The sequence below is a fragment of the Artemia sp. Qi Xiang Cuo genome, chromosome 13 (genome assembly GCF_049724085.1).
Source record: "Artemia sp. Qi Xiang Cuo chromosome 13, ASM4972408v1, whole genome shotgun sequence".
Lineage (NCBI taxonomy): Eukaryota > Metazoa > Arthropoda > Branchiopoda > Anostraca > Artemiidae > Artemia > Artemia sp. Qi Xiang Cuo.
Window position 1 is genome coordinate 4,324,045 of NC_142806.1, and position 27,358 is coordinate 4,351,402.

The 27,358-nt window shown below is 35.1% G+C and overlaps 1 protein-coding gene across 9 annotated transcripts in view; it reads right to left on the reverse strand.

Moving 5' to 3' along the window:
• The window catches only part of LOC148944860 (pickpocket protein 28-like), a 210,109-nt gene that overhangs the window by 96,105 nt on the left and 86,646 nt on the right, over nucleotides 1–27,358 (reverse strand). For 5 of the 9 annotated variants that reach the window (XM_089099154.1, XM_089099149.1, XM_089099151.1 and 2 more), the window contains 4 exons: nucleotides 21,977–22,186; nucleotides 14,825–14,987; nucleotides 8,283–8,437; nucleotides 2,568–2,682 (listed from right to left, as the gene is read on the reverse strand). In XM_089099154.1, coding sequence (XP_088955280.1) covers nucleotides 2,568–2,682; nucleotides 8,283–8,437; nucleotides 14,825–14,965 — 411 coding nt within the window. In that variant the 5' untranslated portion in view covers nucleotides 14,966–14,987; nucleotides 21,977–22,186. Of the gene's footprint in view, nucleotides 1–2,567; nucleotides 2,683–8,282; nucleotides 8,438–14,824; nucleotides 14,992–21,976; nucleotides 22,187–27,358 lie in introns of all 9 variants that reach the window. The other 4 variants (XM_089099157.1, XM_089099152.1, XM_089099156.1 and 1 more) reach the window with 3 other exon arrangements.

A 27,358-nucleotide genomic window follows, 5' to 3' on the forward strand; every position in this document is an offset into this window, starting at 1 on the left:
TTGCTTTAAATTGGTTTCAACTCGTAGATGACTTTTTTCAGAGCTCAAGAAATTTTCAATAATGGTTACGGTCATCTGAACAACCTTATTTTCATCTATTGATCGTTTGCTCTTTTTTTCTCAGTGTTATGTCCATGGAGCGTTTTTCAGGAGCGTTTTATTTGAAAGTTTTTCTATGATTCTACCTTTGTACTGATTTGAAGCTTTAATCATCGATTGTCAAACTTTCAAGCATCACTTTTCTGGCGGCCACTTTAAAATTATCTGACAAGCCGTCTCATTAAAATGAAATGTCGACAAGATACGCTCCGTATACACTCCCGTAAAGAGAAGTGTTTCAGTTAGCCCTAAACTGGCTTTATTCTATTTCTGGCTTTAGCCCAAAGCCGTTTAAATGGGAGTTTTTATTGTTTAAAAAAAGAGTTGTGAGAAAGTCAAACTTTAGCGTAAAGAGCGAGGCGTTGAGGAGGGCACAGCCTCTTTCATATACGGAATAATTTCTGTTCGTTTTAAGATTTAATGTCGCTCCTTACTTTCAGTTTAAAAAACTTTTTTTTATTTAAAGGCTGCGAAAGCAGGGGTTTGGGGGCGGCAGCCCCCCAACTGTGCCTCCTAATCCCTGTACGTTTTAAGGTTCGACCTTGTAACTCAGCCTCTTTAACTCTTTAGAAAACGTAGTTTTTTTCAAATAATTTCTGCACGTTTTTGTACAGTTTATTACTTATTATTGCTTGACTAACTGTTAGCTGATCGTGTCAGGAGTTAAAGTTGGGGCTGCCGCCCCCCAAACCCCCGCTCTTGAACATTCTTGTGTTAAGGCTTTTAATTCCTGAATACTCAAATCACGTCGTACAGGGTGCCTCCTAATCCCTGTACGTTTTAAGGTTCGAACTTGTGACTCAGCCTCTTTAACAGCCCCCCCCAACTGTGCCTCCTAATCCCTGTACGTTTTAAGGTTCGACCTTGTAACTCAGCCTCTTTAACTCTTTAGAAAACGTAGTTTTTTCAAATAATACACATAAACAGGTTAGACATGCTTTGTTATGAAAATTGACGCGCAGATATTTTCATAACAAAGCATGTCTAACCTGTTAATGTGTATTATTTGAAAAAAACTAAGGTTTCTCGTAAATGTAAATTCGGGGGATAATTTTTTCGGTCTGAAAATATCAAAGGGCCCTAACAGGTCGAATTCTGCTTCGAATGAGTCCTCATTCAACCGGATCCGGTGCCAACTATGGCCTGTAGGCGTGGCTAAGAAAAAAAAGAAATGATGATGAATTTTAAGTGGCTATATTTGGTTTTTTGAAAACAGGTAAGGAGTGATCGGATTGAGCTGAAATTTCGAGGATAAGCTCCCGGGCCCTATGAAAGCTTAACCTCTAAATTTTAGCCCAATCGGACAACGTTAAAGGGGGGTGTGGTGGGAGGGTCCAAACTTCCGGCCCAGTTTACCCCATGAAGATAAAGTCGGAGGAGGATGAAATTTTGCAAGTTTCTTAGTTTGAGCTTGGGCTACAAAATGCAATTACCGCCGTCTCTCTGCAACCTCTAGAACCTGAAATCACTTAACATTGTGGTGGGTCGCCTCTTTATAGAGGCACAAGTGTGCCTCCTTGATTTGAGTCGGGAGAGGCCGCTGCAATGAATGTTTTGCCGGGCAATAACAACCCTAGCAACGGCTCTTCTGTAACTGATCGGCTGTCTTTTGGCTCTATATCTGTTTCTAAATAAAAATTTGCTTTAAATGGGCTATTTGCATAATGTTAAGCTGAAAAATACATAAAGTTTTGTTTTGCTTTCATCTTATACATGAATTGAGTCTCATCTTATACATGAGTTTTTTCAATGCTCAGCAAATTTTCGCTAATAGTTTCAACAATCCGAACGACCTTATTTTCATTTATTGATCATTTATCTTCATTCATCAGCATAATATCTATGTTCCAAGAGCTGGAAGCTCTTCAAATGTTTCTGTGAGCCTTAAATTGGCTCTAAGCTATTTCCCGCTTAAGCTGTCCAGCTCTTCCCAAGCTCCATATCCAATACACGTTTTATTAAATGCGCCATTTGTATAACGCCACGCTAAAATAAAAAAAAAAAAAAAAAAAAAAAAAAAAACAAAAAAAAACAGAACACAATTTTTGCTTTGTTCTAAATGGTTTCCGCCAAATACACGATTTATTTTCATTGCTCAATAAATTTGCAAAAATGATTATAGTGATCATAACAGTCATATGTACAGTTATTTGTCGTTTTCCCTTCCTTCATCAGCGCAATGTGTTTTGATATCCGCAGAACTAAAATTTGCTAAATGTTTTACTGAGCCCCAAACTGACTCTTATGCTATTTTCGGTTCCGGCCATCCATATCTCTTCCGGCTCTATGTCCAGTTCTAAATAAAAATTCTAAATGGGCCCTGAAAAATAAAACACAAATTTCTTGATTTTGAATTAGATTGTTAACAAGATTTAGATTAACGGAAGGTTCATCTTTAAATAATTATTTAGAATGCTTTGTCCAATGAAAAAAAAACAATGTAGCAGGTAATTAACATTGCAGTTTACCTTAAAGCCATTGTATCTTGAAGTTGTAAGTGCGTAGTCATCTAAGTTGCTATCAAGGATTACTGTCAGGCCCAAATTTAGACCATGTGATTCACTTCTCTCCACATTTCGTGACCTGCAATTAATTATAGCCATTAGCTAACTAGAAGACGGAACCCAGAAGTGGGCTACCAGATCAGAAGTACCCCTCCCCCAAATATAGACGAATTACAAAAAAAATCAAGGAAGATATTTTCGGGGAATTAAAAAGCCCCCATAACCAAATAAAATACAACACGTCGAAATAAAAAAAAAAAAAAAAAAAACCACTGAGCCTTACACAGTCTTAAACCGGTCACTTGAAATTTACAGTCCCCACCTTGCAAAACAAGGAAATCACATTTTGTATGGGTAGCACTGACGTCGGTTTCTTTGTTGTGCTCCTGGCGTTTATTTTGTAGAACAGATGGTCACAGATAAACGAAAAAGACTCGCATGAAGCTTAAAAAAATTCGGATGCAGACAATGGGTGAGGTAGGGCACGTACCAACCTCTCAATTCTCTGCCCTCGGCCGGGAGTGCAGTGCGCGGTTGGGTGAATAAAGAAAGAAAGAATAAAGAGGCTCATATGAAGTCTGAAATTAACTATCATGTACTTTTTGAAAACCCCCACCAACAGTGCCATGTGTGAGACATATTTAGCAGCAAAAAGTGCCACTTGTTGCTGCAGTTCTCTGAATGAAGAGGGTTAGAAAGCTGGTTAGTCGCTTTTGACAAATGTTGTTATGGAGACTTGCTGAAAGAAATGATTAGAAAACGAGAGATTATTATTGGATATGTCAGTGCTAGAAATCCGCCTTTTACAACCGGGTTAACTGATGGTTCGGGTTAAGTAATTCAAACTGACAAATCTAAGCAGAGACAAAAAGATAGCTTCTAGAGAAACGAATAACTTAGTCTTCAAACCTGATTGGTTCTTTTGTGAGAGATTAAATAAAAAAACAAGTTTTTTAAACTGAAAGTAAGGAGCGACATTAAAGCTTAAAACGAACAGAAATTATTCCGTATATGAAAGGAGCTGTCCCCTCCTCAACGCCTCGCTCTTCACGCTAAAGTTTTTATTGATTTAAAAAATAAAGTTGTGAGACAGAGTCAAACTTAGCGTAAAGAGCGAGGCGTTGAGGAGGGGACAGCCCCGTTCATATACGGAATAATTTCTGTTCGTTTTAAGTTTTAATGTCGCTCCTTAGTTTCAGTTTAAAAAACTTGTTTTTTTTATTTAATTTCTGATCGATCTTTAGTTAATGCAGCTTTTATTTTGGTTCACCGTCATTGAATAAGTAAACAAAATTTGCATAAACATTTTACTTTTCTTTTGCTAAATGGCTGTCTCTAAATTTGATTTTGACGTGATTTACAAATTAACTTGCGTATCGAACTTATATATTCGTATATTTTTCTTCTGGCAAAAAATACAAAATTGCAGATTCTTGCAGATATGAGCTTGAAACCTACGTAATAGGAATTTTTTGATACGCTGAATCTGACGGTGTGATTTTCATTAAAATTCTTTCACTTGTAGGGGATGTTTCCCCCCTCTTTAAAAAATCAGGTAAATTTTCTCAGGCTCGTAGCCTTTGATGAGTTATACTAAACTTAATAAAATTTATATATTAAGAATCAGCATTATAAACCCATTCTTTTGATACATTTATTGACATCAAAATTCCGTTTTTAAGAGTTTCGACTACTATTGAACCGTACCGCTTATTTTTTTTTATTGTTTTTTTTTATTACGTATATGTTATTACGTATATGAGGGGGTTCTCCCCTTAGTCAATACCACGCTCTTTACGTTAAAAGTTAAAAAAAATTTAATTCACAAACCCCTGAATCACAAAGGCCGTTTAATTAGAATAGATAGCTCTTTTGAAAGCAATAAAAAAAACTGTAGCGTAAAGAGCGTAAAGGTATTGACTTGGGGGAGAACCCCTCATATATATAATAATTTTTGTTCGTTTTAAGTTCTAGTGTTGCTTCTTACTTTCAGTTGAAAAAACTTATTTTTTTAATTTAATTTCTGATCGTTTTTAAATAATGCTTGGAAATCTGGCGCCCTCTTCGTAGAAATGTCCCTTATCCCAAAGGAACATCCTCCAAGGAGAGATTCTCCCAAGTAACCCCCTCCTCCAGCCCCCACCCCACCGGAAAAAAATCGTTCCTGAAAATGTCTGTATACTTCCCATAACCAATACAATATGTAAGCAATGGGCAAAGTTCATAACTTGCAGCCCTTCCCCAGGGAACTGTGGGGGATTAAGTCATCCTAAAAGATATATTTATTAGATTTTCGACTATGCTGAACAAAATGGATATCTCAAAATTCTAATTGGGTGACTTTGAGAAAAAAATGAGCGTGAGAGGGGGCCTAGTTGCCCTCCATTTTTTTGGTCACTTAAAAAGGGCACTAGAACTTTTAATTTCCGTTCCAATGATCCCTCCTACGATATCCTAGGACCACTGGGTCAATACAATTACCCCTGGGGAAAAGAAAAAAAAACAAATAAAGACGCATCCGTGATCTTTCTTCTGGCAAAAAATGGAAAATTCCACATTTTTGTAGATAGGAGCTTGAAACCTCTACATTAGGATTCTCTGATACGCTGAATATGATGGTGTGATTTTCATTAAGGTTCTATAACTTTTAGGGGGTCTTTCCCTCTTTTTTCGAAAATCAGCCAAATTTTCTCAGGCACATAACTTTTTATGAGTAAAATTAAACTTGATGAAACTTATATATTTGAAATCAAAATTAAAATCTGATTCTTTTGATGTATCTATTGGTATCAAAATTCCGTTTCTTAGACTTTAGGTTACCATTGAGCCGGGTCGCTCCTTACCTACAGTCCGTCACCACGAACTGTTTGATAATGAGCCAGTAGACACAGTCATAAGCCTTTAAGTTATAACATTTTTCACAAATAAACTTTTTGTTTCTCTGCTTATGCACTGTCAGTTCGATTTTTAGCTGAACCGGCATAGACATAAGCGGAAGCATAACCACATGGAACAAAGAATTGATATCTTCTTAAAGGCATAGAAAACCAAAGACAGACTCATTTGAAAGCTAATCTTGACTCTTATGCAGTGTAAATTAGCGTTGGTAGAAGCGTGTTTGTATTAGAGACGGTTAGAAAAGGTTTCACTTCTTCATAGATGGCAATTTCTGTTTGTTTCATGTTTTACTTCTTGTTTTACTTAAATTAAGCTCCTTTTAATATTACTTCTTCGTTTCCATAAAAACTTTTTTCTTGGTTAATTACAGTTTAGGAATCGATATATTTCTAAAGTAATGCATCTTATATAATTAAATATATCACATTCTGGATGCATTCAGATGTTGTTCATGTAAAATAATAAACATCTAAAACTAGTAAGAGTTGAGCTAAACCTTAATATTACTTCTGAAATTACTAAAAACTTATAAGCCTTACCTAAAGTGGCTGCTGTTTAGACGTGATTTTAGGGGGGAGATAGATGGGGAATTGCCCCAGACCTAGGAATTTTAGGAGCCCAGAATTTTAAATAAATAAGCTAAAGTTTATAGTCATTTTGTAATTCTTGAAGTTTCATTTTTATTAAAAAAAGAAGCGGCAAAATTTTGTTTAAATTTGACCTTAAAATTTTCGGAGGACAGGAAGGGGGTACAAATCAATATTTTTCCCCAGGCGCAAGAGAGGCCAGAACTGCTACTGGTGCTGATGGATTACCTTATTATAATGACCAATGTCAAAGAAAAAATTCTGGAAATATAGGTATTACGAGTATTCCTTGATAAAAAAAAAATAATAAAAAAATCTTCGTCCAACACAAGAACCATAGGAATTTGCTAAAGCCCAGTTCTCACATGTGTCTTGTCAGACCTCTAAGTCTAGACAACATTTTTGACAAATTAAGAGTAAACAAACGCCTGTAAAAAAGTAAACAAATTGTGATTAGTAAAAAAGGATATTACCGTCTAGCTGAGCACGTGTGTGCTTAACAAAATTAACAACATCTCAATTTTTCATGATAGGCTGCTCAAATATAAAGTAAGTAAGTAAGTATGGTGGCACTAGACACTTAAGGTCCAAACCGGCGGTGCTAATCTCCGTTTTATGGCCCTTCAGCCAGGAAGTGTAATGGGGAGCTGGGGGCCAGCCATCCTGTGCTTTCGCACACCCTTCCTACTTACCTTCCCCAGATTTCTCCAGGTACCCATTTAGAGCTGGGTTGACTCTGGCTAAGCTTACAGGGTCACACCACTGACCCGCGTCCCAAACCAAGAAACTGTCCCCACCAGGGATCGAACCCGTGCCCCTTGGACAAAGAACTCTCAACCCAGCGCGTGTCCACTTAGCCAGGACGGTAAATCTATTTCACTAAACACGACACTTTGTACACCAGCGTTTAACGGACTTTCTTTTTTTTACAGCGGCCAGGAGTGAGGTTTTCAAATTTCTTGCGACCCCACTTTATAAAAAAAAACGAAGTTATTTGTTTGCTTATTAAATACAACTAAATTTTGACATAATTATATAGAAAACATAATAAATTAAAACCATGCTCGACATCCGATTTCTTTCGAAACTTACTTTTTTAGTTCACAAAGGCTGAGTAAAATAAGTTCCACACGTATAGAAGGTGGATCAATGTTGTAGCGTATGTATCGTGTATCATTTTATCGTGTGTATCATTTGTCAACATTAAATTTTGTATGATGTGTATCGTGTATCATTTTATCGTGGGTATCAAGTATCAACATTAAATGTTGTATCGTGTTTTAGCAAACGTTTCAACACTCCTCTTTAAAACTGAACAACAAATTAATTCGAGTTGCAGTTTTAAATACTTGTCCAGATTGATGTTGCATGAGATTTTAAATTTAAATTTTTCAATATTAAATTTCTTTTCACGACCTGGTGAAATTTTTCTACAGTCCCGTGCTGAGTCGCGACCCATACTCTGGGAAACATAGATGTAGACATTTTAGGCAGGCTTCCAGTATCTTTTTTATTATCCTTTCTATACTTGTTATGTTTACGGAATTTAAAAATAATCGATTTGGATAAATAGAGATTTCTACCGTAAAATGAACAGATTGTTTTTCTTCTTTTTTCTTAAAAACTAAATTACGCTGATATTTTTAGCTTCATACAAGACTAGAAATGATACAATTAAATTCTAGAATTTTATTCGCTTCTAAAGTCGGTGAGTATAGAGAGACGCCTTGTAATAGTATGAAAACAGGAAAAGAGCAATAAAATGGCACACATAAAGGTCAAATGATAAGACACAATAAAAAACAAAACTGGCAATATACTTAAGATGAAAAAAGCATATACAAACACCGACTAATTTACACCAAATTGTTTAACACTTCTGCTCATTTACATAAAAATTTATGTTTTTATTCTTGTTCAATTTTGTTTTTTACTTAAGAATTAAATTTTACAAATTTACAAATTTTTACAAATTTTCCTTATAAAAATTGTAAGTAAAATTTCAAGACTTCATTTGTCGTATTGTATTGAATTATTTGCCTTTTTTAATTTTTGTCTAGAAATAACTGAAAATAACTTTCGTAAAACAGAAATGCCCCTCCCTTAGATTAAAAAATTACTTTTTTGTCCCTTCATTTTAATAAAATTGAAGAAATGTGTCAACAACTGACGAGCAGTTAAGCTTCTGTTTTACCCTTGGTTGTTTCTGAATAAGTTCTTATAAACTGCCGAGTTGAAGACACAGCAAAGTCCCTCGTCAGTGGGTCTCAACCGAAACAGGTCCTTGCAATCCTTCTCTGCTCCTTTCCAAATACAATGAAGAAGCATTTCATCACAAGAATAAACCGTCTAGAATAATAATATTGTCAAAGAAAAAAAAAATTATGGCCACCCTAATGAAAGTCTACGTCGACCACTCAACGCTGCATGACATATCTTTCTAATCAGAGAGCTCCCTGCCTATGTATGTGTGAGCAGAGAACTCTCTGCTCAGATATCCTCTCACCGACAGTGACTCGGGTCATGGTTTATGGGAGCCATTGTTTACGCCCCAAATGAACCAATAAACGGGGATAATAATAGAGTTGGCGATTTTTTATATAGGGTTACCAATAAATGAGATGAAAAGAAGAGTTCAAGGATTTGTATTTAGTTACCTATCGATGGGAATAATAAAAAAAAGCGTGAAGTTTTTGTTTTATTTCTTTTATTTAGAGCTGCCAATTAACGAGGATAAACACAATAGGGTTACCAAAAATTGCCACCAAAATAGGACAGAAAAGAGTAAGACAATTTTTATAGAGAGGCGCCAATAAACAGGGATAGAAAGAGTGAACGTACCCGTATAGGGGAATACAAGGAAGCTCCCGGATTTTTTCTTATCGCAAAAAGAGATGAAATTGTGAAAAATGGGTTACAAGAGTTAGTAATAAGTAAAGATGGAATAATATCGGTCTAGTTGCCAAGAATTACCAGTAAAGAGGGATAAAAAAAAGGTGTAGATTCTTATGGAAAGTTGCCAGAAACATGACATAAAAAGAAGGTCGGGTTAACTAGTATTATGATTGGCTGTTACAAAAATACGTGACTAAAGTAAATCAATGAAATTAAAGCACAACATTAACAGGGCAGTAAAGGACATTTGATCTTTAGTTTGCTCTGTTGGTCATGTTTTCTGAATTATCCTTGCGGCTTGTAAAACCTTTTGATTTTTGGCAGTAGCGTAGATAGTCTTCACTTAACTCAACCCCCGTTTAACTCAACCGCCATGAAACTCAACAAATATTCAACTCCAGCTCAACTCAATCCGACTACTGCAACAGGTTAAGCTAAATATAGCACAATTAGATTCCTTCTCTTACTATATGTTCTTCCAAATATCACGGAAACTTCCCTGACAATTTATTCCCCTCCTCCCCTGATGGCGCCAGGTTCAGCCCTAAAATATCATTAAAAACCAATAGAAAACTCTAAAGCAATGATATTCTCTTTTTATAATGGCCGAATGTTTATATTAACCAGTTTATCATGTTTCCTTCTATTCTCACTTGCATTTTAATTCGTTCCAGATAATAGTTTTTTTCCGACGGCTGCATTAAAATTTTTTGGCAAAATATTGTTCGCAAAGTCAAGAATACGAAAAAACGGTTATCAAACAAGAGGCGACGCATTGTGCTTTAAAAAATAACAAAGAGATATGTATTATTTGTAATATTTGACCCTCAAAAAGAGGGAAAGTATCATCAGAAAAGTGACCGAGATATTTGGAAAGACCTTAAAATAAAGAATCTAACGATAGTATTTTATTTCATTAGAGTGTTTCCTTTAGAATGATGTTATAAACCACAGTAAAATCCCAATTAGGGTTTAGTTAAATGGGGTTTGAGTTACATGAGGTTGAGTTCGATGGGAATTCAGTGGCACGGAAGCTGAATTGAATGGGGATTCCAGCTGAACAGAGATTGAGTTAGATGATAATGGTTGAGTTGAAAGAGGGCTGAGTTAACGAAGGTTGAGTTGAATGAAGGTTGAGTGTGTTAAGTTTAACAGCATTTGAATTACACGCACACTAGTGTAAATCTGTGTAAAATTGAGGCACTAGTGGTAAAATTCATTGTCACATAAGTTACAAGTTAAAAAGAGTACCTTGATAATTTATACCTTGTCAAGGTATAAGGGTCAAAACATGAAAATAAGGGAATTTTTCTATGTTCCAATTTTATGAAAGGTTTTTCTGACAAATCGGGGGCAGATACATTCCCTGTGTTCCTCTTCTGTATCCAGCTATGGTTACGGACTATAATATTAACAAACGAAGTAAAAAAAAATGTAGGTCCCTTAGCACACCCCTCAGCACAGAGGACTGTGAAATATACTTCCTACAAGATTGCTTGTCTTTTGAACCAAAGATTTTAGATTTTTGGGCTAGATTGTAGCCCAAAGATGTTAGCCCAATTGTGGCCTAGATTATAAATTTTTGGAGAATTTTCGAATGAAAACCTTACTTGTTAGTAACACAAAGCTTCTTCAGGCTCATCAACGATCCACCATCCCATGGATAATTTAGACCGTGGATCCAGGCCTGAAAGCTATTTTTACTGCTCTCTAAGAGAGGTGACTACTACTACTCTCTGAGTGAGAGTAGAGGTCTACTACTCTCTAAGTGAAACGTACTCTCTAAGAGAGGTAAAGTCCTCTTGTAGAATTTTACCCAAAATACGTCAACACAAAATGATTAGTGTAGTAAAACAAACAACTTAAGGATTGTAAGTTTACCTCGACTAAATCACATTTTTTTTCAATCCCCAAAGGTTCAACAATATTTGTCGCTCTGTACGTGATTAATTATACCTTGAATTGTCAGCAACTATGCCCTTAAAGGGACAGGTGTAATTCATCTGTTGGACAGTCTGCTTGTGGCTGCATTATTAGGTAGCCAAAATAACTGTTGTTCTTTTTGTATTTATTTATTTTGTTTTACATGTCATATGTCTTGGAAACGTAAACTAATTACCTGTCTTCGAAGAAACGAAGCGACTTTAAGTGACTTTAAGCATATGCTCAGTATGGGGCTATTGATTAGAGCAGAAACAAAAAATAATTAGAGTTGGCGAATTTTTATTGCAAGTAATTTAATATGGATAAACAAAGTAAATTGGTGTAGAAAAAGTATGAAAATTTGTACTATAATCATTACAAGGTTTTTTTTTTAGCAGAAGAGTATGGTTGCTACAGTGACTATTTTATAATTGGTAAACAGGTTTTCAGTTGCATTATTTCCATTATAGAATTTGCCTAGCTCATAATTATAGTTAATCTTTTAAACTGTACAGCATAGTAGCTTGGACTGGATCAGATAGTAATGATAACTCCAATAGCTGTGCCTGTGGTTTTTATTGCCGCAGGAAAACCGATTTTACTTGTAAAAAAAAGTTTCTACTCAAAAAATTTTGTTCCTTTTACAAGCTTAATATTTCAAAGAATCAATGCGCTTTTTCGCTCTCTTAAAGTACTAAGGACAGTGAAAATAAAATCAGGTCGTTTTGATTGGTTAAGTGATACACTACCTAATATATTGTTTTGTTTTGATACACTTGTTTTGTTTTGGTTGTTTTGATACACTAACAAATGTATATAAAAAAAGACCAGGAAAGATAGGTAATTCAATTTTTAATTAAAAAAAAACATTTATAGTTATGCAGTTTTTTGGTTTTGGGGGGTGACCAATTTAAAAACAAAGAAACTTGGGTGAAGAATCAGCTAAAACTAAGCTAAAAATTTACAATACAAATATACAAAATATACAATATAAAAACATACTGCACCAACCAGCTTGAGAAGATTAATCTTTTGTTTGAAGGTGCAGCCGTCTTCGGGAATGAATAGGATGTCATTGTTTGAAATACCACGGCGGAAAAGCGTTATCAAACTTGACACTGACGGAAATATGGCACTGCCCTAAAGCTTAGTAGTCGTAAAAAAATAAGAAGAAAATTTTGGAAAATCCAAGTTTTAGGTATGAAAAGACCTGAGACGGTTCCAAAGGGCAAGAAACATTTTTAGTTTGAGGCCCTTGCTAAAACTTGCTGATTTTGGGGCCGTTGAAAGACTATTAAGGGTCTTAAAGATTAGTCTATTATTTTCTACAGGGTAGCCTACTTACTTTCTGCCCCTAATTGTACTCAAAATACTATTTTTGGTAGTATGTGACACTTTCTGATAAGATTGTCACGACAAATTTGCAATAAGAATGTAGATAGGATCAAGAGCTTTAAAATGAGTAATTAAACATTTCTCTAAGATGCTGCTTACCAGCTAATCAGCTCAATCAGCTAATCAGCTCACCATTTATCAAACTTACTAGGGGGGTTGAAGGGAGAATATATATAAGATGGCAGAATGTAAAACTCAGGGTTCTAACCATGGACATTATGACGCTACTCTTTTCATGCTAACTAGCATTTCCACTCTGATGATGTACCATAAAGTGGCGATTTTTGTATCATGACATTTTATGAAGGTGGTATCAAGATGGATTTATAAACACCATGTAAATATAAAAAAAAATGTCTTTTTAAGTGAAACCTTAAACTCCTCTCTATGATGTTGCATTAGCCCGCTAGTTCTTTTAGTCAGTACACGATTTACGAAAAATATTAAGAGGGCTGGGGAGGGGGGTGAAATAGAAGAGGGGCATTTTAAAAATGAGGCTAAGGGTCTTCAACTATGGAGATTATAATAAAAAAAAAATTCGGTGGGAACCAAACGAAGAACTCTCCTGCCCGGCACCAATGGACCTTGGAATTGCATCCGACGACCTCTTCAATCTGTCAGCTTCCCCAGCGATCTTCAGCTAGTCTCTGTCCCATCTCCTACCTTGCCTACAGAAGCCTCCCCATGACTCAAGATCCTCTTTGAATTTTTGCCAAATATTTTTCAGCTGTCCTCTCTGATATCGTCTCCAGGATGCAACTGGCTCGCAGATAAAGGCCGTTTGGACATAATGTATCTGTTGGGCGGCACAGGGTGTGACCAATTTTGAGGCGGCGTCTTTTGATGATAGAAGATAGTTCTTCAGCCTGGCCGCAGCGGCTTCTTATTTACTCCTCCCCCCTATTCCCTCGAATTTTTTTCAAACTCTTAAAAGAGTAACAAAAATGCACATAGGCAAATTTTGAGGCATTTGTAAAGATTATAACTGTACCCTTTTAATTTTTCCCAACCTTTCCATTATGGATATGGCACAAAGAATGTTCTTTTACGTGCCATTAATTAAAAAAACTTTTTCCACAAAATAAGTTTTTCAAAGAAAAGTAAAGAACTCCATTAAACAAAAAATAAGCAAAAATAAAAAATAATAATCTACCAAGCGTGAAACTACCGCAAATCAGCATAGATAAATAAATGAAACCCAAAACGAACAGAAATTACAGTAAATAACCGAGTCAAACTCAAAACGAGCAGAAATTAACATAAGTTGGGCTCAAAACCCCTATGCCTTCCCAAGGCCAGAACATAATTTGCCCTTTACTGAAAAAAATTAAAATGTTCTTACTTTTATAACTTTAATAAATCAAATAATATTAACATTTTGATTACTAAATAAACGAGGATTTCATGAGGGATTTCTTCTGGTGGGGGGTGGTCGGAGGAGGGGGATACGAGGGAGGATCTTTCCATGGAGGATGTTTTCTTGGGGGACGCGAGACCTCTATGAAGGGGGCGCCGGATTTTCCAGCATTGTTTAAAAAACGATCAGAAATTAAATATAAAAAAACAAGTTTTTTCAACTGAAATTAAGGAGCAACATTAAAACTTAAAGCAAACAAAAATTATTACGTACATGAGGGGTTCGCCCCCTAGTCAATACCTCTCCCTTTAAGTTTTTTTAGAACTTTCAAAAGAGTTATCTGTTGTAATTAACCGGACTTTGTGATTCAGGGGTTTGTGATTCGAACAAAATTCGAACTTTAGCGTAAAGAGCGAGACATTGACTAGGGGGCAATCTCCCTAATATACGTAATAAAAACATACGAGCATAGAAGTTCGTTACGTAAGTTAATTCGTAAATTACGTCAGAACAAAATTTCGAGAAAGCCATTTAGCCAACAAAGTAAAATTAATATGCAAATTTTGTTTTAATTATTCATGTAAAGTGAGCCAAAATCAAAGCTGCATTAATTCAAAAACGTTCAGAAATTAAATATAAAACAAGTTTTATTAACTGAAAGTAGGGAGCGACATTAAAACTTAAAACGAACAGAAATTATTCCGTATATGAAAGGGGCTGTCCCCTTCTCAACGCCTCGCTCTTTACGCTAAAGTTTGACTCTGTCACACAACTTTATTTTTTAACACAATGAAAAACTTTAGCGTAAAGATCGAGGCGTTGAGGAGGGGACAGCTCCTTTCATATACGGAATAATTTCTGTTCGTTTTAAGTTTTAGTGTCGCTCCTTACTTTCAGTTAAAAAAAAACTTGTGTTTTCTAATTTAATTTCTTTAAGGGTGGAAGTGGCAGCCTCTAATTTTTCTAATTTGTCTGAGTTACTGACCAACTATTTAGCCCGTCTGCGAGAAAAACATTGCGCTAAAAGGGAAAACCAAAGATTTCAAAGTAGAAAGAATAATAGGGGGTGAAACAAAGAATCACAGAGTGGGAATAATTCAATTTAACAGAGGAAACAGAAAAGGGACATTTATCTGGTAATCAGGGCCAAGGGTCCTAACACATACCTTAAGAATAACTTTTCTGATTTCTTGAAGAGTGAAATTGGCAGCTTCTAATTTGTCTCTCACTGGATTAAGCTCTCCTTCATTTAGGTACGCCGCATCGATTCGTGTCATCAACCTGATGATGCTCTGAAGCTCCTTCATTGACAAATTTGCTTTCAAAATCCTTGCTTAATCAAAAACAGAAAATTTATAGCTTTTGTTAGTCTTCATCAGGATATGTCAATTGTGTGCGGGGAGGCGGGCAGAAGTGGGTAATTTCACTGCAACGTCTTTTGATATATTGTCCCCTAGAGTCTGAAAATACCTTTTTAGTAATTTGGCATCATCTTCAGACTTGAGCCAAATCTGACGATTGTCTAAACTAAATTGTAAGTGCCTATTTTGAAGAAAGTCCCAATTGAAGCTGTCCTTGTGCGTTAGGACTGTTAAATAACTTTAGAAAATTGTGTCGAGACTTGAAATTCTCTGTCCTAAATATCAAACTAACTCTATTTCTTGAGAATATATCATACTTGATATTGAATAATATAAAGGAAAATTTTGCTGATAAAAATGTATTATTACCGGATTTGAACATTATCGCACACGACAACATGGAGTTACCTTCCACATAACCTCCAAATATAGTTATATAATTTTTAGTACCAGCGGGCACCAACTTAAAAAAAATAAGGAAACATGGGTGAAAATCAGCGAAAAAACAAGCTAAAACAAATAACTCCAAACAGCTTAAGGTGTAGCTGTGTTTTAGAGGCAAAAGATCGTTCATAGTTGAACGAAAAAAGATGGACCTGAAATATCTTAAGAACGACTAAGGGTATTGGGTTTGTAGTCTAAAGGCAAGTTAAGGGGTATGTCGAAAAATGGCCGGTTGGCAACACGTCACCCTTTTACGAGCTTTTCAACTGGCCTTCCCCTAAAGACGTTTGATAAAAAAAAATGTACTTTAAGTTATACTCTGAAATATGAATTTGGTGCATGTGGGCATGTGAGAGTCATTTGTTCGAGATAAATCTTATCTTGTCTTATAACCTAAGAACAAGTTCTGAAGAAAACAAATAGTAAGATGAAACTATGCACGAAATCTAGTAGGATATGCACTCTGAATAGCCATGAGAAGGTCAAAAGGTGCTTATATGTTGACAGGTCTTATCTAATTCTAGAATCACCTAGTCGTCACTGTACTAAAGAAAATACTCTTAGGCTATGAACCGAAATTCTTTAAAACATGATCAAACTTCAACTGGCCTTTTTGAAAAAGGATTTTCCATATTTAATTTTGTAAAATAAACTTTTCATTCATTCTTAACTACCTTTTATTCCTTTTCAATTAATTTTCGATAGTAAAATTTAGAGATTTTTAGAGATTTAAAAAATTTAGAGATTCGCTAGGGAAGGAGGCAGCTGTTCATGGTTCCTGTCAAAACGTAGCTCTATATTAGCTTTAAAAGTTTTTCTAGAAGGACCAAGAGTTCCTTAGGAAGACAAATCTTCCCCTGTTTCTAGCCATGCTCATGAGTCTGTCAATCACTAAATCTATCTGTAAAGATGACAACTCTTTAAAACATATTTTAAACGAAAGTAATTAAGTTAGTATTTCAAAAAAAGCAAAGAGCAATGTTAAAAATTAAGAAATTGCAAAATCTTAACGTGGGGGGGTGGAATATTCTTACAATAAGGGCCTAAAGGGCACATTTTGAGGCTTCAGACCCCTCCCCAGAAACATTTACTAATTTCCCTCTTAGTATTTGGAGTGCAAGTATACAATATACTTTCCATTTGTGACTAAATTCTCAACTGAAAATCTAAATAGGGAAGGGGGGTGTGTCGAGGAATTGTTTTTACGACAAATAGCGATTTATGAAAACGCAATTAAAAAAACATCTTAAGACAAAAGCAGAATAATAAAAATTTAGACTTTTTAAAGAAACATATTTTATTTATCTATAATTTAAATCTATAATTTAAAGAAACATAAACTATCCAACATAAAACAATGGTTGCCAACTCCTTTGAGCTCCGTTGAAGAAGTATATTTACTTTAAGGTATAGTGTTTTTAGTAACTGTAAACAGTAAAGTTTTTAGTTTGAATTTTTTGAAGGCAATAGGAGAATAAAACACCAACAATTATTGACATACTTTTTTCCTCTTATAAATAGTTTATAGCAAAATGCAAGTAAATTATAGGAAATGTTTAACTTGCTCCCTCATAAACAGACTAATTTTTATTCGTTTGATATTTTTGCGTTGCTTTTTACTTTTATTTGAAAAGGTGTGCATTTTTTTCATTCAATTTCTGTTCGTTATGTGCACTATTAAATAAATTCCTCAGCATTTCTGAGATAATTCTGAGATAGCCAAAATTCTGAGATAGCCATTTTTTCCACGCAGTTCAAAGTTCAGGAAATTATACCTTTGAGCAGGACATCCCCCCCCCACAGTATTCAGGGCAAGGGTTATAAGTTATTCCCTGGGGGCATATGAGGGTTTTTATTGAAATCTTTGTCGTAGAAACTTGAAAAAGGGCTCAATCGATTGGAAATTTAAAGGGCTAGTGCCCTTTTTAATAGTCGAAAGTTATTTGAGGGCAACTAACCCCCTCTCACGCTCACTTTTTCCTAAAACACATCCAATCAAAATTTTTATATAGCCATTATATTCAACGTAGTTGAAGGCCTTGGAAATTAGGTCTTTCAGGATGACGACCCCTCCCAACCACAGCCCTCAGGGCAAGAGTTGTAAATTATGCCCTGGGGGTATAGAAGGTTTTTATTGAAAATGTTGTCGTAGAAACTTCAAAGAGGCTCATTCAATTGGAAATTGAAAGGGCTAGTGCATTTTTTAAGAGTTGAAAGATATTGGAGAGCGACTAACGCCCCTCTCACGCCCACCATTTTCCCAAACACATCCAATCAAAATTTTGAGATATCCATTTTTTTTTTCAACGTAGTTGGAAGATCTGGAAATCAGGTCTTTTAGGATGATAACCCCCTCAGAACCCTCAGTGCAAGGGTTGTAAGTTATGCCCTGGGGGCATATAAGGCTTATATAGAAAGTTGTTTTAGAGATTTCAAAAAGGGCTCATTTGATTGGAAATTGAAATTGCCCTTTAATAGTTGAAAGTGAGTGGAGAGTAATTAACCCCCCTCTGAGGCCCAATTTACACTTTACTGAAAAAAATATAAATGAATGTGCATTGTCAGTTTAATATACATTGTCAGTTTATTTAGTAATCAAAATGTTAATATTATTTGATTTATTAAAGTTATAAAAGTAAAAACATTTTTATTTTTTTCAGTAAAGCACAAATTTTGCTGTGGCCTTGGGAAGGCATAGGGGTTTTGAGCCCAAATTATATTAATTTCTGCTCGTTTTGAGTTTGACTCGGTTATTCATTGTAATTTCTGTTCGTTTTGGGTTTCATTTATTTGTCGATTCTGATTTGTGGTAGTTTCACGCTTGGTAGATTATTTGATTTTATTTTTGCTTATTTTTTGTTTAATGGAGTTCTTAACTTTTCTTGGAAAAATTTATTTCGTGGAAAAAGTTTTTTTGATTTATTTTCTGTTCGTTTTACATTGACATAGTCTTTTCAGGGAAGAAGAAAATAATACTTTAAATCTTTTCGTATTTTTTAAGACTTTATAGTTTGGCCTGCTATTTGTATGCTGGAGAAAAATTTTCAAATTGGCCCCAAAAGATTGAACATAATACCCTCAGTCTTTCTTGGGATACTGCTGAGATGCCTCATTGGGAATTAGCATTAACACAGTGCATTTTGATTTAATCTTAAGGCAAAATTTAGTTTTTAAACATAATGGGCAAAAGGCAAAGTCGCCATGGGCTGGGGATTTCTTACCTTTCAATCACTTTCGACTATTAAAAAGGGCATCAGCCCTTTCTATTTTCAATCGATTGAGACCTTTTCGAAATTCCCACGACAACTCCTTCGATACGAAGAGCTCTGGTCTAAACAGAAACAACAACAAAAATAACACATTATACCCACATCGATCTTTACTATAAAAATGTCAAGCACTCCAATCACTTTCGACTATTAAAAAAGGCACTAGGCCTTTCAATTTCCAATCAAATGAGCCCTTTTTGAAACGACAACGCTTTCTATAAACACCTTATATGCCCCCAGGGCATAAATTACAACCCATACCCTAAGGGCTGTTAGGGTGGTTGTCATCCTCTAAGACCTAATTTCCAGAACTTTCAACTACGTTAAACAAAATGGCTGTCTCAAAGTTTTTATTGGATATGTTTGGGGAAATGGTGGGAGTGAAAGGAGCGTTAGTCACTCTCTAATCACTTTCAACTATTAAAAATGTCACTAGCCCTTTCAATTTCCAATCAAATGAGCCCATTTGAAGTTTCTACGACATCACTTTCAATAAAAACCTTATATGCCCCCAGAGCATAACCTACAACTCTTGCCCTGTGGGCTGGGGGGTGTCATTCTCAAACATGTAATTTCCAGAACTTTCTACTACGTTGAACAAAATGGCTATCTGAAAATTTTGATTGAATTTGTTTGGAGGAATGGTGAGCGTTAGAGGGGGGTTAGTTACCCTCCAATCACTTTCGACTATTAAAAATGGCACCAGTTGAATGAGCCTCTTTTGAAGTTTTACGACAACTCTATCTATAAAAACTTATATGCCCCCATGGCATAACGTACAACCTGTGCCCTGTGGGCTCTGTGGGGTTTGTCAGCATCACATACAGACGTTCCAGTACTCTCAGCTCCGTTGAACAAAATGGCTATCTTTAACCTTTGATTGTATGTTTTTGGGGACCTGGTGGGTGTGAGAGGGTGGTTAATTACTATCCCCTCACTTTCGACTAATGAAAAGAGCAATTTCAATTTCCAGTCAAATAAGCCCTTTTTTTTGAAATTTTCATAACCCCTTTCTATATAAACCTTATATGCCCCCAGGGCATAACTTTTGATTAATCCTCCTCAACGACATAATATCCAGATCTTTCAACTACACTAAACAAAATTTCTATCTCAAAATGTTGATTGGATGTGATTGGGGAAATCGTGGGCGTGGAAGGGGTGTTAGTTGCCTTCCAATCACTCTCGGCCATAAAAAGGGCACAAGCCCTTCCAATTTCAAATCAAATGAGCCCCTTTCGAAGCTTCTACGTTAACTCCTTTGATACGAAGTGCCCTGGTCTAAAACCAAAAAACCAAAAATATATTGTGCCAACATCGCTCTTTACTCTGTGTTCTCCCATTGCCTTTGATGTGGTCCTTAAGACAAGTCAATCAAAATGATCCAAATAATTTTGGTTAGAACTCTAACCTGCTTAACTCCTGATTTAATAAGAAACCAGCAACTAACCTCTTTTCCTTCCTGAACCGCAGCAGTTATTCTCTTACACAGAACTAATCCCTTTAATGTATTTATCTGGTATACGATACAAGGTAAGACCTTCGTAAAGCTCTACTATTAGCTGAATCAAACGCTTCCTCATAATCTGTAAAACAGAGGACAAGGTGTTTGACGGCTCAGGAGCTTCTCAATTATTAATCTAAGAGTGAGAATTTGTTCCACTCATCCTCTTCCCTTCTTAAAGCCAACTCTTCTTCTCTTAAAACTTTATCTACAGCATTTATAAGTGTAGAAAGTATCACAAAACTAAGTACTTTGCTACCTACAGTAACCAGGCTAATGCTTCTATAATTGTCAGACTCACTCTTATCACCTTCTTATACAGAGGTTTAATTAGAGTTTTCCTTAAATTGCCAAGTTCTTCCCCTCTTTCAAAAATCATACTCAAAATTTCCAATAGCTTAACCTCATAACCACCATATTAAAAAAAAAATTCATAGGGCCTATCAATAAATGAGATGACATCGTTTTTATACAATCCTAAAAAGATGTTATCCCAGATTTGCCTCTTACTAACTTGGACTATCTGTCTTGGCTTTTTCTACAATTAGCCATGTCTTGATGCCTGCAACCACTTGATTTTTTAATCCTTATAGTAGTGTCACTAATTCTTCCTCGCACATATATCTTCCCTCACATCCAAAGTGTCACAAACTTTTTCGTTCTCCTCTATATCTTTTCCTGTAATTTTATCACGGTCTAGCACGTTCTCAAAAGGTTCCACCTCTTTTTTTCTATCTACTTCTTGTGTTTTCCTCTTTCTCTCTTTTTTTCGTTTATTCCTTCATCAGATGAGTTTCTCGTTTGTTGAGTAGCTCGGTATGAATGTTGTTTAATTAGCTGAGAGTGATAACCTCGCTTGCCCTTTCAAGCTTATTACCTTTCTTGGCAGGTGAAAGGCGAATAGCGTTTGTTTTCCTTTTTTAATAAATGTATATCTCATATATCATACTATTAATTCGTTTGGCTGCATCTTTCAAATCTTAGGCAATTTTATCCATGGCCTGCTTTTCACACCTTATTAGTTCAAATTGTAATGCTTTTTGCACTTTCTTTACAATCCTCTTATTTTAAAAGATCTATCACCCAGATACTAACAAGCCCCTCCTCCTCTCTATAATGCTTAAGCAAGGGAGGAGTAGCCCCACCTTATTTTTAAATTCTGATCAGTACTGTGATTTTACTGTCATATTTTGGGTTAGTCGATTTTACAACAGATAAATATCACGCTCCTCGAAATGTGAATCAGCTTCAGTAAAGCGTAATAAAGATTCTGGCTTTCAGCAATGTTATGGGGGCGGTACCGCGTTAACCCCTACTCATATTTCTGGTAATTTCTGTTTGGATAAGTTTGAAGTAATTATTTATTTTATTTTTTTTTTCTTAGATTCCGTTTGTTCTTTTGCAGCAATTTTTGTTCGTTTTAAGTTTGAACTGCTATTACGCTGACCTTATTTATAATCATTTTACGGTTTAATATTTAATTTTTCTTTTCTTTGAAATTTTTCTTTTGAAAAAGTAGTTTTTACTATTTGCTTTGTTTTTTACTATTTTCTATTTTTTACTATTTTCTAGTTTTTACTATTTGCTTTGTTTTTTACTTTTCTATTAATTTTTTTTGTGGAAGATGCTTTTTTTAAATTATTTAGAAAAGAAAAGTAAATTTTAAGATAAGATAATGAGTAAGGTAAGAAATAACTTAAATAAGATAGTAAACAAGAAAGTAATATGAGGTAAGAAAACCTGGGACTGCTGGCAACTTCTATCAGCTTTTTCTTAGATCCTTTATTGACATTACAAATGGCTATCGTAGGAAAATCAATTTGATCAACAGCCAATCCTTTCGCATCAAATGTTACAATGATTGGCGAACTATCCCACTGCTGGTAAACAGTTAGAATGAAATATCCTGAAGCTAATATTGCGGCAAAAAAGACTATAGCCCATAGAACCCTAGAAAAAATTTAATTATTTGCCTTAATTGTTTTTGGATGTTGAATCTTATTACATTTTTTCTTATTAATATTTATTTATTTATAATCGACAATAATTTTAAATAATCTTTTAATGATATTTTTTTAGTATACCAATATTTTCCCATGTTTATCACAACCCAAATATTTTAAAAGTACCAAGAACATCAAAATCAAAATATGTTTTGAACATTGAAACAAAATAAGGAATATTCTTTGCTTATCACCACGATTTTCTAATAGTTTGCTTTTGGTAGTTTTAACTGTGACGTTTCTTGGGTAGCACTACATTCTCATTAATTTTGATACGCTGAATCGTTAAACAAAACAGATGAAATAGATATATAGAATAGATAAAATAGATAAATAAAATAGATGAAACAGACAAACAAAATACATAAACTGCTTAGCTAAATTTGACAAGGCTGTTTGTCAGTAGAAAGTCAAAAATTAAAAATCTGTTTATTCCTAAAGGTAACAAATGACCATGAATTGTCAGTTTAATATGTATATTAAATGCATAAAGAAGAGCTTTAATCTGCTCTTCTTACCGACCTATTACTGTCTCTTGCACTTTTAGTAAAGTTCTTGAGTGTGGATAAATAAATAAATACAAAGTTATTAGAAATAAATAATAATAATAATAATAATACTGATATTTATTCCTTAAAGTTTTAATAATTTTTTATTCATTTAAATAAAAATTGAAAACATTCAAAATGTATTTTGTTTTTAGTAAGATGCAAATTATGTTATGGTCTTGCGAAGGCACGGGGGCTGTCAGCCCTATTCATGTTTTTTTTTTTTTTTTTTTCGTTTCGAGCTTGACTCGGGTATTTATTGTAATTACTGTTCGTTTTGAGTTTCATTTATTTATACATGGGGATTTGTGGTGGTATTACGTTTGGGAGTTATTTGACTTTATTTTTGCTCATTTTTGGTTTATTGGAGCTCCTTACTTTTCTTTGGAAAACTTGTTTTGTGGGAAAGGTTTTTTCTATTAATTTATATTTGTTTTTTCTTGACATAGTTATTTTCATGGAAAAAAAAATTGTATCTCTTCGGTTTTTTCTGTAACAACCAATAGTTGTGCTCGCTATTTGTATTTTGAAGGAACTTTTTCAACTATTTTTAATCCTGACACAAATAGTATTGTTTACTTTTAATTTTATACCTCCTCTAGTTGACCTGATAAATGAAACTCAAAATCATTTCGAAAAGGTTCTATCTATGCTCTTTAACAACCTAGATACACATACACTCTTTTGATTTATTTAAATTTTAAAGCAGAAGCAATAATAGTATTTGCCCTAAAAGTTTCAACTTCATACCCCCAGTCCTTCTCGACATATTTCTGAAGTGTCGTATTGGTAGCCAGACACACAGGGCCTTTTGATTTAGTTTTAAAGCACCATTTAATTTTAAGGTATAACGGAACAATTGCATAATTGTGAGGGGTTAAGATACCCTAAAGATACCCTAAGATACCCTTTAAATCCCTAAAACTATGGCTACTGGACAGTTCTACTATGCCCTTGAAAACCTGTGTCGACATAGTGTGTTTCAATTTAGCTCCATGCGGTTTCAATATTTCCCACCTTTATACATTTTCACCTTTTCACGTTTATACCTTTATTTTAGTAGCAGCAGTAGTAGCATTAGTGGTAGAATTAATATTAGTAGCCTTAGCTTTTGTGGCAGCTAAAGCTAAGATATTATTAAAGCTAAAGCTACTATCAGTAATAATAGTAGCAGTAGTAGCAGCAGTAGTAGTAGTAGTATGATTAGAAGTAGTAGCATTAGAATACAAGTATTTTGTTTTGTTCAAATCAACATCCTCCACAGCAATCCCTGTTAGTTTCAATTTTACACACCAAACTATTCCTAAGATATTGCTATTGTGCCCTTTTGACAAACTGCATACAGACCACGTCTTGTGATTCAGTTCATCTCCCCCCCCCTCAAAATTCCATAACAGTTTCACCTTTACACTCTTAGGCTTAATGTTGTAATAGTAATCGCAGTGGTAGTACTTGATGTCCATGGGCATAAAACGAGACAGGTTGGTATGTATAAAAGGCCGATTATAGTGTTTGTGAGATCTGCATTCTCTGCTCGTCATGTTCTTCCGGTGCTGTGGTCTCAGACGCCATCTTCTATTAGGAATATTGCTGAAAGGTCTGGCTTCTGTGAGCAGTTGAGGCACCATTGCCTGCAGGTTTATGAATTCTAATTTTTTTTTCTTAAGTAGTTCTGTATGTTTAATATGTTTTATATTCTTTTTTTTGTTTTGTTGTGAAATGGGAACCCGAATGTGTTGATGTAAGTGGATGTAAGTTTTTTTTTTGGAGTTGCAATACAAGCCCAGGTTACTGGGCTTCATGCCTTTTTGTTTATTTTTTTTGTGAATAAATTATATCTCCATTGAAAAAAAAAATTTAATAATTTTACTAACAGTAGTATTAATAGTAGTAGCAATAGTACCAATAGCAGTAGTAGTATTAATGTATTTCCCTTTGGTCAATTGGACATCCGTCTTGTCAAGTCCTCTGGAAGTTTCAACTTAATACTTCAAGCCACTGCTATGACATTCCTGAAAAGTCCTTATGATAACCTTTATGTTCATATACTTCTTGAAATTCTCATCTCAATACTCAGCCTTACAAGTAGCTGCAATAGAAGTAGCAGCTGAAGTAGTAGTAATAGTAAATGGAGCAGTGATGGTTGTATTATTAGTAGCATGCACATGTTGCATTTTGGTCTGATGATCTTGCCCTTTTAGCATTCTCTGAAAGTTACAACCTAGTACCCAAACCAATTCTTGAGATGTGCTCTTTTGACAATTTACATGCACATAGCTTCTTTTGATTTAGTTCAAATTTTCCGTCAATATTGTAAATGGAGTAATGTGGTAGCAGTAGTAGCAGTGGTAGCAGTAGTAATGGTGGTAGCTGTAGTAGTAGTGGTAGGATGCAAATACGGCCTTTTTTATCATCGCCCTCATCATTTTCTGATAGTTCCAAATTAATATACTCAGTTATTCCCCAGTTACGATATTTTGACAACCTATGCATACATAACGTGTTTTTATATAGTTCAACACTCCTCTCAACATTCTCTGAAAGGCTTACATGAGTGCCCTTCGTCTTTTTTGAAAGCATAGTTCAAACATGCATACCTTTCTCAACAACATATAGTCTACGAAAACAATGAACGAATTGCTTAACTTACAGTCCTAACGCTGAGGACTGTAAGGAGGTTGACATTGCCAAAGAAATAATCACTGGACCTTTCAACAATGCTGAGCAAAATGGCTCTCTTAAAATTTTTATCACATTTGTTTTGGGGATTGATAGGCTTGGTGAGGTTGATGGTTGTCCTCCATTCATTTCTGACTATTAAAAAGGGCCCTATAACTTCCGACTTTAAATCAATTGAGCCCGTCCGATCTCAAGTTTGTAGGACCACCCGTTCCATAGGAATCTTGTATGGCCCGGGGAATAACTTGCAACCCTCTAGGCTCTGGGGGGTTGTTTTCACCCAGAAGGCATTGTAATAAATACAATCTAAGACCACACTGGCTATACATGACAATTTTTCTCCTCTCTGAGTTTCATTAGGCATTGTAATATGCTCTTTAGACTTTTTTAAGCCGGCTATCTCACAAATTCAGTCTGATGTGGTTAAGGAAAAGAGCATGGGCATTTAATCCTAAGGCAACATTTAGCTTTTAAACATAATGGACAAATGGGTGGGTGGGCGTGGGAGGGGGTTAGTTGCCTCCAATCACTTTCGTCTGTTAAAAAGGACATTATCCCTCTCTATTTTCAATCGAATGAGCCGTTTTTGAAGTTCCTACGACAACTCCTTCGATACGAAGTGCCCTGGTCTAAAAAAAAAATAGTAATATATTACCCCCACATCGATCTTTATTACAAATTAATTAAACAAACTTTTTCCAAAAAATAAGTTTTTCAAAGAATAGTAAAGAACTCCATTAAACCAAAAACAAGTAAAAATAAAATCAAATAATCTACCAAGCGTGAAACTATCACAAATCAGCATCGATAAATAAATGAAACCCAAAATGAACAGAAATTACAATAAATAACCGAATCAAGCTCAAAGCGAGCAGAAAGTAACATGAGTAGGGCTCAAAACCCCTATGCCTTCCCAAAGCCAGAACATATTTTGCACTTTACTGAAAAAAAATATTTTTACTTTTATAACTTTAATAAATCAAATAATATTAACATTTTGATTACTAAATATCAGTGTATGTATATTAAACTGACAATGTACATTCATTTGTATTTTTCTCAGTGAAGTGCAAATTATGTTTGCAAGGAAAAATGGTGGGAGTGGAAGGGGTGTTAGTTGCCTTCCAATCACTTTCGACTATTAAAAAGGGCACAAGCCACTCCAATTTCCAATCGAATGAGACATTTTCGAAGTTCTACGACAAATCCTTCGAAACGAAGTGCCCTGGTCTAAAGGAAAGAAAATAATACATTTTACCAACATCGTTCTTTACTCAGGTAGCGCGATTGCGCTGCCTATGAAATGTCAAACCTTCCAATCACTTTCGACTATTATAAAGGGCACTAGCCCTTTCAATTTCTAATCGAATGAGCCCTTTTTGAGTTTCTACGACAACATTTTTTATAAACACCTTATATACCCCCAGGGCATAAATGACAACCCTTGCCCTGAGGGCTGTGAGGGGGTTGTCATCCTCAAAGACGTTGAAAAAATGGCTATCTACAAATTTTGATTGGATGTATTTGGGGAAAAGGTGGGCGTGAGAAGTGGGTTAGTTGTCCTCAAATCACTTTCGATTATTAAAAAGGGCATGAGCCCATTGAATTTCCAATCAAATGAGCTTTTTTTCAAGTTTCTACGACAAAGCTTTCCATAAAAACCTTATATGCCCCAGGGCATAACTTACAACCCTTATCCTGAGGGGGGGAGTGTCATGCTTGAGGATATAATTTCCGGGCCTTTCAACTACTTTGAACAAAATGACTATCTTAAAATTTTGATTGGATGTGTTTGGATAAAATGTGGGCGTGGAAAGGGTGTTAGTTGCCTTCCAATCACTTTTAACTATTAAAAATGGTACTAGCCCTTTGAATTTCCAATCAAATGAGAC